Here is a 20,211-nt window from a genome sequence, read left to right on the forward strand (position 1 = left end):
GCTTGCTTGTGATGTGATTATTTATGAAGATGCTGAGGTGTTTTTGAATGGGATCACAAGACCAATATAATTATGATATGAAATTTTACTTTAGCCTATCCTTTATTGAAGCACAGTTACTGAATCCTAGAGATATGTGGCAATGACAGAAATCACAGAAGACAGTCAGGAAGACATTTTTATTTTTATCAAGACAAATTTTATATCACATTCTTATTACAAACAATTCATCAAGAGGAAAAAAAAAAGAGTGTTCATGGTTCAAAGTAATGCCCACTAGAGTGGCTATCGGATCCTTTATTCTGCATTCATCTATTTAAATAAAACAATCATCGCTATAGACGCTCTGCAGGCCAATGCAACTGTCTCTTTTTCACATAAAGGAAAGTTCTCTGCGGGAACTTTCACGACCAATCAAATCAAGAGACACTTAAGTGAAGGCACGCCCAAAGCAATCAAGCTGGTCAGACTCCATTGCTTATGGTTTTTTGGAATGCATATTTGGGAAAATAAAATAGGAAAACTTCCATAAAAATAAATATTCTCATAATATTTATACAAACATAAATATTACGTATTTAAATATTTATTTTGTACTAACGAGTGTTGTGCTTCCCATATAAAATGTATATTAAAATGTCATAAAAAACTATTCTCACAGTAGAGCTCAGAGTCATTTATCCACATAGGCCCCCCAAGGTTGATTCTCTTAGGGTTACACAGTTTTAGATTGTAGGACAGCATAGCTTATAATAGTTCAGTCCCTGCCTGTGCCTTAACAATTAGTCCTGTTGTATGTAGATTTAAAATGTGTCTGTGGTGATTTAATCCTTATTTCATCGCATTCTGAATTAAGACACTCTTGGGAGAGAGAAAAAATCATCAGTGGAACAATTTAGATACAATATTCAGTCTGTAAAATCAAGTGCTCAATACTTTTAAAAGTTCAGGTGTTTTAAAGCAATTTACACACATAATTCAAGTAATTTCAGGTATGACGATGAATTGATCCAGTCTTACACGTACTACATTATGACACTAGTAATGTTAAGAACAATGTCTTTTACACAATGAATGTAATAGGAGAACATGAGAAATCAATGTTTACATTTTACATTAAAGGGATACTCTCTATCGGACCATGTGAGTGGAATGCTCAAGTTTCTAAATCCCAAACAAATTTCTTTATTTTCATACCTGAAATAAATATCATTATCAATCTAAAAGCTTGAACTGGATGGATTAAATATAGTGTCAAGAATAACTGAACACTGAACACACATCGGCTCCATAGCAGAAAACTAAATGTGTCGTAACTCATTGCTGTCAATACATTTCTTAAGGAGTGAAGATCTTATGAAATGTAGAGTGGTCATCATCACTCAACTAACTCTTGGGGCCGTTAATTCACACAGGACGCGTACTTCCATTCGAAAACAAAAGACTGCAATGGAATGTAAGGATGTGTTTAAAAAGTTAGAAATTGTATAACTTGAAATAGCGTCATTAAAAATATGCCGTTCATCGAACAATATGAAGAAAAGGCTTGGCACAAAGTAACTGTCAAACACAGAAAGATGGATCATAACGGAATAGAAATGAATACAGGACGAGCAAGAAGCAGTGCAGAAAAAGAGACATCCGAGACAGCGCTACGAAATGGAGAGAACGCAGGATCTCGAGCAGTGTTTGAGTTAAAATGTGATTAAAAATAATTTGAGTTACATAATTAGATTACTTTTCAAGTAATGAGCAGCCATTTACTCATCTCAACTGCACAAAAACAAATTTCTCAAATTAATAACTGAATTGCTAACCCAGAATACTTGGCTAACCTGCAATAATTAAATATCTTGAATAATACAAATATACTTTAAGTATTTAATCTCTCTTTAATAACCAAAAGTCTATGCTTCTGACCTTTGATGATCCAATTCAACCACACTAATAAACTAAAAACGAAACTAGAGCCCGACCGATAAAGGATTTTGAAGGCCGATACCGATACAAATATTTTTGGGTTTTAAAATCCGATATTCCGATATATCGGCCGATATTTTTTTTTATTAAGTATTGTTGGATTTCACACACGTGTAAAAGAAAAGCTAACTTTTCTGCACAAGATACGTTTGATACTTTTTCTCTATGTCTAAATGTTCACTCCTCGCAAGTATAACTTGACTGTAACTAGGGATGTGCTAGTTAAAAATACACAGTAATCATTACTTTATTTAGGCAGAAAAAGTTCATTGTTGTTTCCAAGCTCATGAATGTTAACGTTAGCGGTCTTCCACTGATGATAGTGGCATTAGCTAGCTTTGTGGTTAGCTAGTCTATGATGAGCCATAATTTAACAATAGATAACATCATACTGCAAATTTTAAAACATACATTTTCAATATAACAGGCCAAGGAGAGATGATTAAAGCGTGTTTCGTCCGTTTTTATTTTATTTTTTAAATATTCATTTATCTGCCATTATAGCTGCCGCTACCGATATTTTGGAAAATGCCTAATATCGGCCGACCGATATCTCGGTCTGGCTCTAAACGAAACCGTAACAAAAATGGAACTTTTTGTAAGTAAAAACAAACAAGCCCAGCCTAGGTAAGAAAAAGTAACGTAATGTGTTACTTTCAATAAAAAGCAACACAATTAGTTACTTTTTTAGGGAGTAACGCAATACTGTAATGCATTTAAAAATAAATCTCCCCAACACTGTTCTCGAGACCCTTTAAAAAAAATGTTCTGTTTTTTGTTAATCATCGCATGCTATTTTAAAAAAGCAGGTTGTTGAAACAACAGCAAGGCGTGGTGTAACAGCATGTTTGCTTAAGAAATTCATTTTAAAGTCATCATGAAACGATCATGATTCCACATAGGATGAAAACTGTCACCAGACCAAGATGAGACACCAACAATAAACAAACAAACAAAAACTGCAAGACTTCCACAAACTGTTGGCCCAGCCAGAGCGCACATAACCTGAAAATATAATAGACTATAATAGAATATCTGTTTGTGAGATTGTGACAGTTGAGAGAAAGTTCTCGTTCCAGTATAGGCACAATACAAGGACCTAGGAAGCCTATAGCAACTACAAATGGTATGGCTTAGACTGAGGTTTGAATTTGGATTAGACAGCAAAGCACAGAAAATGCCACTATAACATCAAAAACGAATCAAATTACAAGTACCCAAGTGCAACCATATCAATTCATATGCTAATACTGCTAATTATGGTCAGTAACCAGCACTGAGGTTTCAATTCTATGAAGTTAGTCTTCATCATAGTACTCTTGATACTATAACAAGCATCTTTACTACTAAATCTAAGATCAAATACGTGAATCATAGGCTATTGTAACTTTAAAGGAACACAGCGACTTTTTGAGACTTTAGCTTATGTAACGTATCCCCCAGACTCAGAGTTAGATAAGTCTACCGTATACATACTGGGAACTAAATTCTTAGAAAGCAAAGCACTGCTACTTGGATGGAGTGATTAGCACAGCGCAAATCACTCCGCCCAAGTAGAAGTGCTTCGCCTTCTGAGAATATAGTTCCCAGTATGTATACGGTTAAAAGATGGCTGTGTTTCATGTGACCTTGTTATTTTTACACACTGTGACTATACAAATCACAACACATAAATAGGAAAATGTTGGAGTTATTTTGTCACTTATTGGGAGCAGTATGCTAGCTGTAGCCATTTACTTCCAGTCTTTGTGCTAAGCTAGGCTAGCGGTGTGTGTGTCTGACAGAGTTACAGAACGCATAGAGATAAAAATGGTATGTATGGACTTATCTAACTCTGAGGGATACGGTGAATAAGCTAAAGTCCCAAAAAGTCGATGCGTTCCTTTAAAGAACATTTCTAAACATGACCGTTTCCTAAATAATCATCTATACCAAAATAATATGCAATATATAGATTTTTTTAAGATGTTAAACTAAAGTTAGCCATGCTCTAACAATGAAAAGCATTATGGGAATTAAATAGAGGGGCATCCAGATGCTTAAAAACCATCTTATCAGGGTCAGAATCAAGATGGTTTAATCTATTTTAAAATAATATGCAATCTAGGCAAACATAATTATATATTTTTTGAGATGTTAAAGTATAGTTATCCAGGCTCTCACAATGCAAAGCATCATGGGAATAAAATAGAGGGGCATCCAGATGCTTAAAAAACATCTTATCATGGTCAGGGCCATTCTCCATTTGGCTTAGACTACGAAACGACAAACTAAAGAAGCAATCCAGTCACAAAACTACATCATACATTCATATGAGGAGGCACTTGTCACAAACAATGGGCTTCAAAGAGGTAACTACAGATTAAACATGCATTAGATTCATTGGTTTGATCACAATATGGCACATCTTCACTGTTGATGACACGTTGAAAGTTCACTACATTTACATTTTTCGATACCAGCCATACTTCATTTGCTGTAAACTTAACTCGGTTTAGTGAACTCATCTGTAGTGCTTTCAAAGGCAAACAGAATGGAAAGGCTAATGGTAGTGAACTTTGGATGAAACAAAATCTTTGGGAGAGAGAAACCCCGAAACTTGAATGGCAGTGACATTAAACGACTAAAGATTTGTGCAAACTGTGGTCTTTCTTGTAATAAACCCTCCATCTTAAACCCGCCGTTCAGCATGGTCTCTTTGATTTGTGCGTGTGCGACGCGTATATCACGACCCAGCAATTTTCAAACGAGTAATCTTAAGATTAAATTTAGGACATGTAAACTAAAAGATTTAGGTGATCACATCAGCTCAACACGTCTCAATTTGTTCAACAGGATCTCAAACACAATACGATTTTTATGACAGACCACTGACATCATAAAGTATCACATATAAACAAGACAACCTCTCACCTCCATCGCTGGCATCTGTTGACATTCTAACAGATGTTTTTCCCCTTGAGCCTGTGGGAAACTAAGTGTGCTTTAGGTCTGTCATAGTGTAGGAGATTTCACAAGGCTGTTTCCTGCACCATATGGGCCAGGTTACAAGTTGGCTGGGCGGTTATCTGTTCTCCCTCCTCTTCCCTGATCTTGTCTTCTTCACTAGTGCAGGCAACACCGTTGCTCTTTATCTGGGCAATCAGGTAAGGCTGGAGGTCCAGACCTTTGGGCTGTACCCCATAATGAAAGTAGGAATGTTGTAAATGAAACTGGATTTTGAAAGTGATGTCAACTTTGAAAGTGATGAGTTACCTTGTCTTCCAGTGGGGTTACACAGCAGAGTTTCTCCCTGTACCGTTCTGGCAGAAAGAACAGCAAAGTGCCAAGAACAGGGTAAATAGTACCTGGGTTTAAGTCCTTCTCCTTCCATGGCCCTGAGTGGACACAGACCACAATATGGTTTATTTATTTTTTGCAGCATAATAAACTGTGTTGTTATTGTTAACTAAAACTAAACTATTAAAGATTGCGTTCAGTAACTGAAATAAAGCTAATAAAAAATAATAAATGAAATATATATATATATATATATACAGTATAACCTCAATAAAAACTAATAAAAATGACAAAAGCATTTACAATTACTCAAACTACAATAAAAACTGAAAATATAAAAATAAAAGCTAATTAAACATTTTAATAAACACTAAAATATTATATAAATAATACCAATATACAACTGCTAAAAATGTCATTGTAGACCAGGGGTTTTCAAACATTAAGGACCCCTTTGTATGATGATGCCATTGTGAGGGACCCCTTTACTAAAATTTAAAGGCATCTATATATTTTTATGTGGTAATTTTTCCTTTTTTTATGTGTTGAAACAGGACATTTTATATTATTAAAACAACATGTTTCCAAAAATAAATAATTTGCTTTAATATGTCATTGTACTAAAGCAAATTAGCAGTGTATCTACCCAACATTTATATCATTTAAGAGTAACAATTTAAGTTGTCCCTATGTTGAAGTGTTTAGAAACACACTTTACCAGTGAGAAAGCTGACCAGTAGTCCCACCACCACAACCGTGGTAGAATTATGAGCACTGTACCACATGTATGATAAAGAGTACAGAGCCTGAACTCCAGAGGGCCTGAAAAGACAAAAAGACACAATAAATAGGCCGGTTAAGTCTGTAATATAGCTATCATTTTGAAAAGGCTTTATGAATTGTAATCAGGGACCAGCTGCACAATGCCATTTAGTCGCCATGAAGCGCCATTTCTTATAAATACACACCTGGGTTTAGTTGTGATGAGCGTCGTCATGACAGCTGTTGTCATGTTTCCTACATCAGGCATGATGGTGGCATTTATCCCAGGTGGAGACATACGTGAAACAAAACTGCCGATTCCGATCCAGAAAGCCATGACCAGCCCTGATGCCAGTCCAACCAGAGCACCCTGAAAACACACTCAGTCCATCAAATGAAATCATACCATTAAATATACTCAATTTCAGTGCATTAGTGACAGGATACTTAGTAAAAAAGATTTACAAAGCTGTTTTGGGTCAGTAAGATTTATTTTTAACATAAATTACTGTCAGCAAAGATGCATTATATTGATCCACAGTGATACTGTTATAATGTTACAAAAGTTTTCTGTTTCAATAAACGCTGTTCTTTTGAACTATCTATACATTAAATAATCATAAAAATGTTTGTTTGTTTTTTAAATCAAATGAACAAATGAACACTAAACACTAAATCATAATTTAAAATGATTTCTGGAGGATCATGTGACACTGAAGACTGGAGTAGTTGCTGAAAATTCACCATTGCCATCACATGAATTAATGAATTATTTTAACATATATTACCACAGTAAACAGTTTATTTAAATTACATAATAATATTTCACAATATTACTGTTTTGCTGTATTTTTAATCAAATAAATGCAGCCTTGAGTATAAGAAACGTCTTTCACATTTTTTAAAACTTATCGACCCAAACTTTTGAACAGCTTTATGACTTACAGTGGAATTGGCCCAAGGAAAAAACATCCCAAGACAGAAAAGGCCAAGAAGAGGTCCTCCTACCATCCCAAATATACTGAGTGCCGCCTTAAGGATTTAACAGAAGGGAAAAAACACAGAGATAGACAGAAAGAGTGTTAACTGTACGATTACATTTAATTAAATGACACCTTAAATTTACTTGTGTTTATCTTATTATTATATCATGTTATGATAATCATGGACCTCACCTGCAGCACAGAGCCCATTAGGGATGCGAGGTATGCCATAGCTAGACACACAAGCCCATAGCCAATCGCTGTGGGAGAATATAATGACACACACACAAAAAAAAAAAAACACTGTGATCCCAGGATGGGCTTTCAGTTAAGTATGGACAATATATATTTTTTTAATATCACTGTACTATAACCAGGAACATAAGGGGAGGAGATGGACCACTCATAGAAAAATCAAAAAATATCTGCCAGACAGTTATTGAAAATTCACTTACCCAACATTTTTGATAACAGGGTGGCACGAGCCTCCGTCATGGCAGGGACATGTGGTTTGATCAAGTCCTCCATGGTAACTGTTGCCAGAGAGTTGAAGGCAGATGAGATTGTGCTATAAGATAAAGCAAACACCATTTAAAGAAGAATGTTTAAAAATATATATAAAATGACATTAAGATTACGGAAGACAAATTATCACAAACTCTGGTTGATACCTGAGAGCTCCACTAAACAGGCAGGCAACAAATAGTCCTGGTAAACCGGGAAGATCTCTCAACACATCCATTACAAAGTACAGTACCATCTACAGAGAGAGAGAGAGAGAGGTGGAGAGTGACTTTCTCTTGATCCCATTGATCAAATTAACATACATTACTAATCAAAAGTTTGAACTCAGTAAGATTTATTTATAAGGAGTTAATACTTTTATTCAGCAATAATGCATTAGATTGATTAAAAGTAACAGTAAAGACATTTATAATGTTACAAAAAATAGCAGTTTCAAATAAGAATCCTGAATTTTTTTATTATTTTTTTTAAATAAATGAAGACTGCGGTAATGATGCTGAAAATTCAGTTTTGCCATCACAGGAATAAATTGCGTTTTTAAAATATATTAAACTAGAAAACAGTTATTTTACATAGCAATAAAATTGAATAATATTACTGTATTTGTGATCAAATAAATGCAGCCTTGGTGAGCATAAGAGACTTCTTTTTTAAAAAAATTAAAAAAAAGTCAAAAGAGTCAAATCTTACTGACTCCAAACTTGTACGATAGTGTAAATTCAACAACAGTGTGCTGAATAAAAGGGGAAATTTTATAAAATTTTGAATAAAATTATAAACTCTCACACACACAAGGGAATGGTAAATGGTATAACACTTCAGAGGAAAACAACAACAAAAACAATAAGATTTAAACTAAAAAATATAGTTATTATTTTAAGACCTGGTCATTGGTTTTGACGTAGCCCTTATCCAGGGGGCTCTCCTCCCCATATCGAGCGTACATAACAAGACCCATTAGACAGCCCAATGTGAGCACAACCTGTTGGCATGGAAACACCGCATAGCAGGACCTGGAGAACAAGACACCCCAAAAGCCTTTCAGAATGTACTGGCCACTTTATGAAAACAAACATTAACCACCAAAATACAATAATAATAAAGCATGCCACTGTGGTGCTCTGAAATCATAGAGTTTTGTTGCAGTAATTTAATATAACAAATGTGCAAATGGTACACAAAACAAGTTTACAGTTTCAAGTTCTATTGACTTGACCAGAGTGTGATGTTTTCTTACATGATGGCCTCTTTCTCTGAGCGGGAGCTGAGATATCTCTGGACCTGCGCCTGATTCACTCCATACAGGGCCAGCATGAGGAAAACGCCCCCCACTCCTAGAGTCCAAAACGTGTGCCTTTCTAACGGGTCAGGGTTTAGGCTGCCACAGGGGACCACAAAACAATGAATGCAGGCTTCCATTACAATTCTGGTACAGTTCGCCCAAAATGAATGAAATTAGGCTGAGTTAATAATGACAAAACTAGTTTTTGGGTAAACCGTTCCTTGAAGTCAACTCATAAAATTATAGAAAAATGCAAAACTCACTCAAGGCCTGAGATACGGCTGCCGTTTTGTGCTTTCCTCCATACTTCGGCGATGCCACCTGCCTGGTGGGTGCCCACCACGATCACTGCCAGCTGCCCCGCAAACATCACGATTGTCTGGAACACGTCTGTCCAGATCACTGCTTTCAGACCCCCCTGGCACAGACAAGAGCGGAACAGGTGAGTTAGGATGTAGACTACCATTCAAAGGTATTGCAAATGTAAAAATTATTCCTGTGATAGCAAAGCTGAATTTTCAGCTTCATTACTCCAGTCCAGAGAAAAACAAGTGATATTTTTTTTTTTTAAATGTAGAAATGGCGAATATTTTCTGTGATGGGTAGGTTTAGAATAGTAGCGTTTTAAAGGGACTCTGTGTAGATTTTTAGGTATTTTATTATCTGAAATCAATATTTTTATTCATAAATATGTCCTCAATGGTGTACAAATACCTCTGCAAATTATCTGACTTATCCTCGTAAATGAAGAATTTATTATCTTTATGTACATGGGACGGGTAGGTTCACGGAGGCTTCCATGTCCGTTCCGCCATCTTGAAAACTATAATAGCAGAGAGGGTCAAAAAGTACCACCAGCCAAACGCGTTTCCACAACGCGTTTTCGTTCAGACTCAGAGCCATCGTCACGTCACATTGAGAGGCGCATTCCCTGCAAGTTTAAACGGCTGCATTGCACTCCTATGATTGCTGATTGCTCTTTTGCTCTATTATTTGTTGCGGACCATATGCCGAGTCACAGGAGAATGCATCCTCCTCGCAAAAAAAGGCCAGACTTGAACGAAAAAGGAAACGTGACCGGAGATTGCAAAAAAACAAGGCCATTAATTTTTCCGTCATAAAATTAATCGGATATGGTTCGATTTTCTGCGTTTTTCGCACCCAGAGCCAGCATTTTGAGAGGTCTTTTGACAATTCAGGGCCGGGGGAGCTCGTCCTCAAATCATTGAACATTATGCGCCGTGCTTTCAGTTTCGGTTTTCAATTCGATCAAGTGTTTATGTTCTCTTCTCTATAGCTATTGGATTATGAAATTAATAAACCTCCCCTTTCAATCAGATTGAAATTTAGGATCGAATAAGGTGTGATTGAGCAGCCTATTCGATAACTAATGTATTATTTGGGCACAATATACACAATACACAATAACAGCCTAGCTGTTCTGTCTGCCCAGCGCTTCCACAGGGCCGCGCGCGGGTGTGTGTGTGTGTTTGTGTGTGTCCATACCTGGTCCATACCAGACACACTGCCAGTCTCCGTTCAGAATCGATTGGTTCACGGAAATTGGTGGTCTTGTTTTTAATATGTGGCTCCAGAATCGCTAGCAAAGCATCAAACTGTCCCGCTGACATTCTGAGGTAAATTTTGAATCGCTCAGGATAATTCCTCTCGGCGCAATTTCAGGATTGGATGGATATTTTCTATTTCTTCTCTTTTCAATATGAGAGAGGGCAAAAATCATCCTCACTGCTTGACGAATCCATTTGGTATTTTTGCGTTTTTTCCCGCAAAGGTTTAATAAATACGCAACGGACTCAGTGTGCAAGGTTTCTATGTGTGACGAATTTTTAGGCTGACGTACAGGAAAATACGCATACGAAAATTTCGTACTCAGTGTGCAATATGGCCTTAAATATCGGGATAGCGTTTTCAACCGTGGAAATAGCTAATGCAGCAGAAAGATTTCAGAAGAGACGCTGAAGTTGCCTGCTTTCTCCTCGACAGGTTAGTCAATGTTAAAGTCTGACTTAATTTTTTTGTCATTGCTTGCTTGTGTACTTTATTATATAGACAGTATAACATTTATAGGTAAAAAAGTTAAACAAGGTCTTTGATGAATAGCAGCTATTGACTACTTTACTCGCAGCTATTGTGAAGGAAGGTGCTAAAAACAAGGTTTGTAAGTTAATTCTTTATAACCTATAAATTCAGTAAGAATATAGAGATAATGATTGTAAGAAAATATTGCTCTCTGTAAGATTTTCTATAGCTTTCTTTTTATATATAAATGATCAATTAGCTAAAATTGTGATTTTGCTATGTGGATAAGATTGTACAGAGAATTAAAATTAATTTATACAGTTAGACACATAAATTATACACATAAGTTAACACATAAGTTGCTGTTTTTTTTTTAAGTTACAAACCTGTTCACCCGGAGAAAAACTCGATGAAGTGATACTACAAGACATCCTGTCATAGCATTTTTGGTACATAACGGCAACCGTAGATGCAATACGCACTTGAAAATGCGAGGCGCTGGAGAGCAAAATTCGTTTGAATGCAAAATACTATTTAACCACTAGATGGGGGTATTTCCTACACAGAGTCCCTTTAACATTATCAATGTCACTTCTGAGTAATTGCCTCTCCAACTTACCAATGCAGTATAAAGCGTGCTCACCAATCCCATGGCTAGCACTGCCCCCCAAAGGTCAAAACCTGTTACTGCGATCACAAACAAATTCAAAGAAACATTTACCAGAGAAACAAAACATGAAATCTGATCTGATATACAGCAACATGGATTTCTAGTAATGCATAAATAATCTCATTTACCTGCATTTAGTGCAAGTGCGGGAGCATACAGAACGACTCCCATATAGATAACCTGTGGAAAAATACATAAATAGACAGATGTAACGGATGCTTTTCTACAGACACATTAGACTGCTTTGGGACATTATAACTTTTTTCTCTGAATTTACACATCTAGTAACTGATAGTTTTGAGAATCATTACACTTTAGATCCATAACGGTGAGTAAAATATTGTCTATATCAATGGGGGGTGTCAGAGTAGATCTGTAGGTGTAAGTTCAAGTTTTTATATTGACAACAGGGAGTCTTTGTGCCTAGCAAAACTGGAGTAAAAGACAATATTACTTTAGATTATTAGATTATTACTCCTTCAGGTGCTGCTCATGACTCACCATCTGAAAGATGAAGGTCGCAGTGCCACATATCCGAACACTTTTACAAAAACGAAGCTCCAGATACTATGAAGAGGAAAACGAATGCAATTTAATATAGATAGAAACACAATAGAGCAGTTCTACGTTCAGTTTGATAACAGCAATTTACAAAATTGTAACGTAGAACTGAACAAATTATGTTCAATCAACAATGATAATAAGAAGAAATGTTCCTTTAGCACTAAATCAGCACATTAGAATGATTTCTGAAGAATCATGTAACACTAAAGATTGGAGCAATGTCTGCTGGAAATTCACAGGAATAAATGACATTTTTACATTTTATAATAAAATAGAACATATAATTAAATTGCAATTATACACTTAAATTGCAATTTTTTACTGTATTTTTATCAAATAGATGCATTCTTGGTGAGAGACTTTTTTAGAAACATTAAAAAATCTTGCCGACCCCAAACTTTGGAAAGGTAGTGTACACCTAATTTACTGTCATAAAACAGTATACTTAAAGTGGGGCGGGAGCAGTAGCTCATTAGCATTTAAAGAGAAACACGCTAAAACAGTGCGTTTTTGCACAAGCCCAAATTTGGCAATTTTAAAATGCTTTTTGAGCTTTTGAGCTAAGACTTCACATACACACTCTGGGGACATCAAATATTCGTTTTACATCTTGTGAAAAGGGGCATAATAGGTCCCCTTTAAAAAAGACTACATCACTAATGAATCATTCGCTGACTGATTTCTGAACCGGATTCATTGATTCATTAAAAAAAGAACCAACTTTGATTCCCAATCTGTGACTGACTCCAGTCTTTCAAACAATCTAATAAAGTGAATTTCTATAGTGTTACCTCATAGGCGCTGCTGAGGCGGAGCCGATAGAAAACCGGAATGAAAATGTGTGCAGGGATGAGCAGGCCCAGGAAGTAGGAGCAGCCCAGGAACCAGTACTGCGTGCCATGTGTGTAAATCTCCGATGGGGCGCCCAGGATGGCCACCGCTGACTGAAAAGTGGCCAGTAGTGAAAGAGACACCGGAAGGCAGCGCATGCTGCGGTCGGCCAGCAGAAACTCCTGTGTGGTACTCTGGCGACCCCCTGACAAGGCGTAGTAAAGGCCGATTCCAGCGGAGGCCACTAGCAGCAAGACGAAAATCACGTAATCCACCGTGCTGAAGTGCATTTGAACTACGTCCCCCATGATGCCGTGAGGTGGAGCACACACAGTGATGTGGCTCCTGGATGATCAGTGAAGGGTCAGTGGATAGTTACACATTGGGTCATCGTGAAGGATTGCAGGGGACGTGCTGTAAAAAATTAAAAGACCGTTTAGGTCAAAATGCAAACAGAATATTCAAATTATACTTTGTAGGCAAAAAGAAACATTTACACTAATGCATTACACAAAATGGCTCAATACACACACAACATTTTAAATCACTATTTTGTTGCTCTCAAAAATCAATGCAAGCTTGCAGTCGTTTGATTGATTGGAGAAATACACTGTTACTACAGCTGCCAATTTATTTTTCAGTATCAGTAGAATTAATAGAATTGCTGCTGCAAAGACAGAAATATCACTAGATTTAAAGCACTGAAGCACTGTTGGCTTGCCTCCATTTGATAAAAGCTCTACATTATGTTTTCTGACCTGCTGGTAGGTGGCCTTAAGACACAGCATGATTTTAGCAGTCCTATAGTATTTGGCATCAGAAGACACCTTATCTATGCTAAAGATTAATCTGATTCTGATATGATATGCAATCTTGTTATCACTATTCTATGAAGTTCCAGACTCATTGTCTTATTAAAACATTTTTAAAATAAAATGAAAAAAAAAAACAAAAAACACCAGCTTATCAATCACACAACCTACTGGTCTTGTGAGGCGCATTATGAGTCATCATGTGACATAGAGATTTTTTCTTTTTAATTGAATAAGCTCTCGTGCCTCTACGGCTTCCTGTGTCTATTCAATTCGGTTTACAACAACTAGTCTAACAAAATCTGACATTGTGTAAGGTTCAGGCTTATTCACACAAACATGTGCTAAATGCAAAAAGCATGTGGTTTAGTGTATTCAGTCCATAATTCAAGTCAGAAATGAATCATGAGGAATGAAAAAAAAAATTGTGATAGGTGATGCTGAGAGGATGATGCGGATGACATGTGAGATTAAGAGACTTCTTTCAAAAACATTAAAATCTTATCAACACCTAACAGTAAACCTCAGTGATGATCAGAAGGGAGAAATATTTTATTTTATTGAGCGTTTCCACTGTTTTAAATTCATCAGCACACATTTAGTAGCAGGCAAGTTACATATGATCCCATAAAATGGTTAAAGGTCAAACATGATACTAAACTTTCTTGGAACTGTGTAAGTTTGCTAACTCATTTACTGATTACAAGTGCAAAAATCTGTAAATTAGTAGCATATAGCATACAATGGAGCCGCAATCCTGTCATGTCTAGTGGAACAATATGTCCTACAGTGAAAAACCAATGTGATTCTAGTAAGCAGCAGACAGGGGACCACAGCAAATATGGGATTTTTCATTTTTAGGTAGAGCTGCACAATTCTGGATAAATTGAGAATCACGATTTCTTGTTTCAAATAGAGATCACGATTCTGAACAGACAAACTAAACAAAATAGCATGTTATTTATTCGAGGTTCTGACAAAAATATGAATTGCTGCAGTCTATTTAAAAAATAAATGTTAATTTATTTAGGTTTGAATACAAAAATCTATTTGAATGAATGATGATTCAATGACTCACTCATTAATACTGAACATGTTTCATTACTGGATGAATCAGTATTTTTGAATGAATCTCACACACACACACAAAGTGAATGAATTGGTTCTCTGACAGCATCCATCAGTACTTTGAGTACTTTGAACAATCAGTTCTCTGTAATCTGAGCAAATAATAATAATAATAATAATAAAGATAACATTATTTTATCATTTTATTGGATTTGATAGTCAGACATTTACAGTATATTATCAAGCAAAAGCTCAATTCAAGATTCATTTAGTGCGATAAAAGCTGTTGCGTTGGCTAGTGTGCAAAAAGATAAGTCTCACAATACGGCATTATAAGACTCTGACCTAGAAGCTCTATATCTCCGATAACAACACCACACAAGAGATGTTTGGGCTGGGATGGAAGGTTTCACATCCATTTAATCTTCCTAATTTCTTATTTGAAAGAAAAGAAAGTCTTATCTAAAGAACAGTGAAGAAAATGCAAGGACGCAGGCCAAGATTTGTCGACCTTTCTTTCTTGTCATGGTGGAAAACCATTGTTTTTTTAGTAAAAAAATAAATAAAATCTAAATCTGTTATGGATATGTATCCAGGGCAAAAAAGAGACAAGCCTGAATCCTTCCTATGGTCACAAGGCTTTTGATGATCAAACAGTGGGATAAATGTGCAGTCTGTCGGATTTTCTTTAGCCTCTATGATCAAGCCTCTCTGCTCCTGCTTATTAAACACAGTTAATGACTCATGAACAGCATCAGAACTCACTGTGCAACACAGCAAGCCCTGATCAAGATGATCAAATAGTAAACATAAGCTGTTCTAACCATCCAATCAACTAACAATCCAACTGTCCCATTATTTGTGCTAGTTCAGCATGTGTCCCTCGAAAATTTAGGCTTTAGTATTGAGTGTGATTAACTCCACTAATTCTAATATTAAAAGAGTAAATCAGGCTTTAAGTCCAACTTTCAATTTGTAGCTCTAGTTACATGGTGAGGCTGTCATTCAGAAACCTTTTATATAATAATAACAATATATTTTTTCATATTTTATATATTTTTTATCTTTATTTTGATTTTCATAACAGTTTCTAATTTCTGATGTTCTAATATTACAGATCTCAGAAATGAATTCTCAAACTGCCACCTTAAGGTATGCATCATTTAAGTAAATAAAAATGACATAAATAAGGACCTAATTAAACCAATTAAAATTGAAAAACGAATAATAATGATCAGCTAATAATCAGACATATCACTGATAGACACAGCTTTACAATTAAGAAAAACTACCTTTAAAAAAAACCTCAAACTCAAGACACTTTTGGACTCTGACATCAGATATCAGAAAATAAAACAGGACAGTGATTTTAATAGAACAAGTTCTGACATGAAATAAGTTCTGGTGAAATTAAGTGAGTGAAAAAGCTGTCACGCAACTTAAAATGCCAAGCTCACAGCATGCTAGCGGGCCAACCAACATGATTAACAATGCCTGAAAACTGAAAAGTCATTGTTTTGCCACCATCAGGATTAGCAACTTGAGAGAAATGGGCTGTGAAAGGGAAAATTCTGTCATCATTTCCTCAAAACCCAAAGACCTTAACCCTGAAACCCAATGCTGTGCCGATATAGCTAAGCATGTATGCTTTTTTTATTTTATTGATAGAACAAAAACTCTTGACATTTATCAGTTATCAGTTATCAGACAAAGAGTATTGGTTTCTGATCGCCAAACATTAGTGGAATATATGTTATAAACGTTATAAAAATTAGTGGAGTTAATGTAATAAACTATATTTTCTGGGATCTACATTTTCTGGACAGCTGTGGGAACTGACTATGTCCACTAAAATGGCCAGCTGGTTAAAAGAAATTGCATTTTTAGCCCCCCCCCCCCCCCCTCCTCCCTAACCACCCCTCCCCCCCCCCCCCCCCGCTATTGTAACAAATAATTACAGTCCGTGTTCTGCAACTTCTAAACCAATGAAAAGACAAATAATGAGTGAAAAGAACAAACCAAACGCAGTTAATCACAGTTGTTTGTTTCACTAAATAATAAATTAGATTTTGGTTTGTTTTTCACCTAATCCTAACATATTCCCTCAGAACACTTGGACAATACAGCAGTAGCCGGTGGGATCATTCTTTTGCATCTTTTTGTGTATTCATTGCCATTATATCGATAAACATAAGTTCATGTGGCATTAGAACAACACCAGGGTAAGTACGGTAAATATTGTAGTTTGTTCAGGTATGCACATGTGCACTTTATAGTTGTGCGTAGTCCGCGTATAATGTTCAACTCTTATTTTTGCTCATTTTTAGTTCTTATTTAACTGCTATGTTTAGCCCATTTAATATAATGTGTGTATGTAATTTATTTTTTGTAGTCCTGCATTCTGTGTTTGTCTTGTGTAGCACCATGGTAATGTTAGTGGAGAAACACAAATCACAATATAGCTACTCTGACACTTTAATGACTGTATTTTCATTTTTGGGTTGATTGACTGATTGATTGATTGATTTTATTTACCCTTTTGTTTAAAATATGATACATCTTTGCACCATGGATTAAAAGAAACAAAACAAAGTCAGGATAACACAATTAAGCCCTAGGGCTTATTTCCATTGTAGTCCCGATGAACTATACCTTTAAATTTCTCCAGCAACAAAATATTTATTGGGGCTGTACATATTTTTTACAACAGCTAACCCGACAGCAATGTGGCTGATTTGGTTCCAATACTATTAAACTTTATCGGTTTAAAGATCAAGATCAGTCCAAATGACATCTGATAAATCCAAGCACTTCGCCATAATGACAGCCCTTTACTAGCACATTGATTCATAATGACAAAGACAAACTAATGTCCCAGACACTTTTTTAAATTATATTAAAAGGCATATAACAGTTTTCTAATTTTATTGAAAAATAAAATACAACCTGGATTCTTGATAAGTTATTTAAATCATATTTGAATCATCTCACAGATAAAGTAACCTATTATAAATATTTCATGAAAACAGTTCTGTAAACAGAAACACTGACATGTCGCGCGCGTGTTGTCAGTGAGACCATGACATTGCCGTATGCATTTCAATGGCGGGATACGACACTTTTCTCTTTATTTTATAATCTAAACGACATTTGATGTACGCATCATCAAAGATAATGGCGTTAAAAAAGAAAATCGTTCACTGTTACCGGGCGGTCAATGTCTCAACCATGGTTTCTCTCAACCAACACGAGCAACAGAGCCACGAGCTCGAGAAGGAATAGATCGCGCGCGTGAACTGTTAAGAATGAACGGGTATGCATATTTGATTTCATAAGTTAAAGGTTTAACCCGATTTTGCGTAAAGCTAAGAAAAGCTGTGTTTCTGGTTGCCACAACGTGCTGTGAATGACAGTCCTTTAACATGCAATCGAAAATACCACTCTGACTAAAGGAAATGGCATGCTGATGTAAAAGGGTGACACAATTTCGTCACGGTAAAAACGCAATGTGCGCAGTCCCTATATACAGTGATAATAAGTGTACACTGCAACGTATACAAATAGAAATGTCCAATTTTAACAAACGAAGCTGCCTACGCTGCAGTGCGCAATGTCCGCTAGCAGTTTTTAGAGTGTTTTTAGCGACCTTGTTTGTTATTCATTCTGCTCAGCTATCATGTATTATCTTACCTTGGTCAGAGTTCATGCGATGAATGATGAGTGATAAATGGAGAAAGGTTTAAACCAGTCTCGGTTCAGACCACCCCCACTCTCCTTGACATCACGCAAAGGTTGCTTTCCATTGAGTAGCACATGTGCTTCTGACGTCACGATGAAACGTCATGTCACTACCTCACTCACGACCAGAAAACCATAATTAATAATAAAAATGTGACCTTATTTTTTGAAGAGATATGACGAGATCTTTCATGTACCGTAAATACTTTTTTTCCTACATGGGGGTGTTACATTGTGAAATATGTTTGAATGTATATGCTTGAAAATCCTCCAAAATATGTACTGTTAATTGTAATTTCTATTGCAATATTAATATTTTAATTTCATAAAATTAAATTTACATTTTTCCATTGCAAAATTTATCGGACGCTTTTTTTCCAAAGCGAGAAACTTGCACAACTACTTCCGCGTTCTACTTATTACTATGGTTACTGCACTGCAATTTCCGGTAACAGCGTTCATCAACGCTCCTCTACACAGAACGCAGATATTACCAGATCCCGTCTGTTACGTTTTGAATCGTGTTCTCTGCATTAACCAAAATGATCTTAAACCTGCTGGAATTTATAAAAAATATATATTTCTGAATAATAAAAACGTCACTTGTAAGCTTATGGAGGGCACATATGTCTGAAGTAGTTAGTAAGTTTAGGTAGTAGGGAGCCAGTGGTAGTTCTGAAGGCAAACATCAGTGCCTTGAATTTGACAGTGCCTTGAAATTGAAACTGATGAAAAGAGATAGGTGACTGACATGTGCTCTCTTCTGTGTTCTGTCCGTTAAAGAAGCCTCTTATGTCTGTGTATACACACTTACCAGTCACTTTGATAGGTACACCTACCTAGTGCAGAGTTGGGGTTGCTGCAAATGTGGGCTGCACATTTTAATCTCTAATTCCACCACATTCCAAAGGTGCTCTATTGGATTGAGATCTGGTGACTGTGGAGGCCATTTGAGTACAATTTATAAGTGTCAACATTATCATGTTGAAGAAAATAGTTTGAGATGATTTGAGCTTTGTGACATGCCATGGTGTGTTTTGCTGCTGGCCTGGAAGTAGCCATCAGAAGATGAATACACTGTGGTCATAAGCAGATGGATATGATCAGCAACAATTCTAACAATACAAGTAGGCTGTGGCATTTAAACGATGATCAATTGGTACCAATTGTGCCAAGAAAATATTCCCCACACCATTACATCACTACCAGTCTGAACCATTAATTCAAGGCAGGATGGACCCATACTTTCATGTTGTTTGGGCCAAATTCTAACCCCACCATCTGAATGTCACAGAAACTTGAGGCTCATCAGAGCAGGCAACATTTATCCAATCTTTTATTGGCCAATTTTTGTAACCCTGTGTGAATTGTAGCCTCAGTTTCCTGTTCTTATCTGACAGGATTGTCATGTGTCTTCTGCTGAAAGGTTTGACAAGTTGTGTGTTGTTGCCTTTTCATCAGCTCGAACCAGTCTGGCCATTCTCCACCCCACAAAGCTGCTGCTCTCTGGATATCTTCTTTTTTTGGACATTATCTGTAAACCCTAAAGATGGATGTATGTGAAAATTCCAGCAGATCATCATTTTCTAAAATACTCAGACCAGCACATCTGGCATCTACAACCATATACCACATTCAAAGTCACTTACACACATACACAATTTTTTCACAACATTT

General features: G+C 36.2%; 1 protein-coding gene across 1 annotated transcript; it reads right to left on the minus strand.

The window, feature by feature from the left end:
• Positions 1 to 160: 160 nt before the first annotated feature.
• Positions 161 to 18,622, minus strand: slc5a6a (solute carrier family 5 member 6a). Its single transcript, XM_039693121.2, has 16 exons — positions 18,487 to 18,622; positions 12,877 to 13,330; positions 12,023 to 12,088; positions 11,650 to 11,701; positions 11,471 to 11,538; positions 9,075 to 9,229; positions 8,767 to 8,907; positions 8,413 to 8,542; positions 7,676 to 7,764; positions 7,460 to 7,572; positions 7,197 to 7,264; positions 6,967 to 7,053; positions 6,228 to 6,391; positions 5,978 to 6,081; positions 5,236 to 5,357; positions 161 to 5,153 (listed from the first exon to the last, which is right to left on the minus strand). The coding sequence occupies exons 2-16, from the start codon at positions 13,222 to 13,224 to the stop codon at positions 4,992 to 4,994; spliced, it is 1,869 nt and encodes a 622-aa protein (XP_039549055.1). The 5' UTR covers positions 13,225 to 13,330; positions 18,487 to 18,622; the 3' UTR covers positions 161 to 4,991.
• Positions 18,623 to 20,211: the final 1,589 nt, after the last annotated feature.

Source organism: Pimephales promelas, chromosome 13 (assembly GCF_988280905.1).
Source record: "Pimephales promelas chromosome 13, fPimPro1.hap1.1, whole genome shotgun sequence".
Lineage (NCBI taxonomy): Eukaryota > Metazoa > Chordata > Actinopteri > Cypriniformes > Leuciscidae > Pimephales > Pimephales promelas.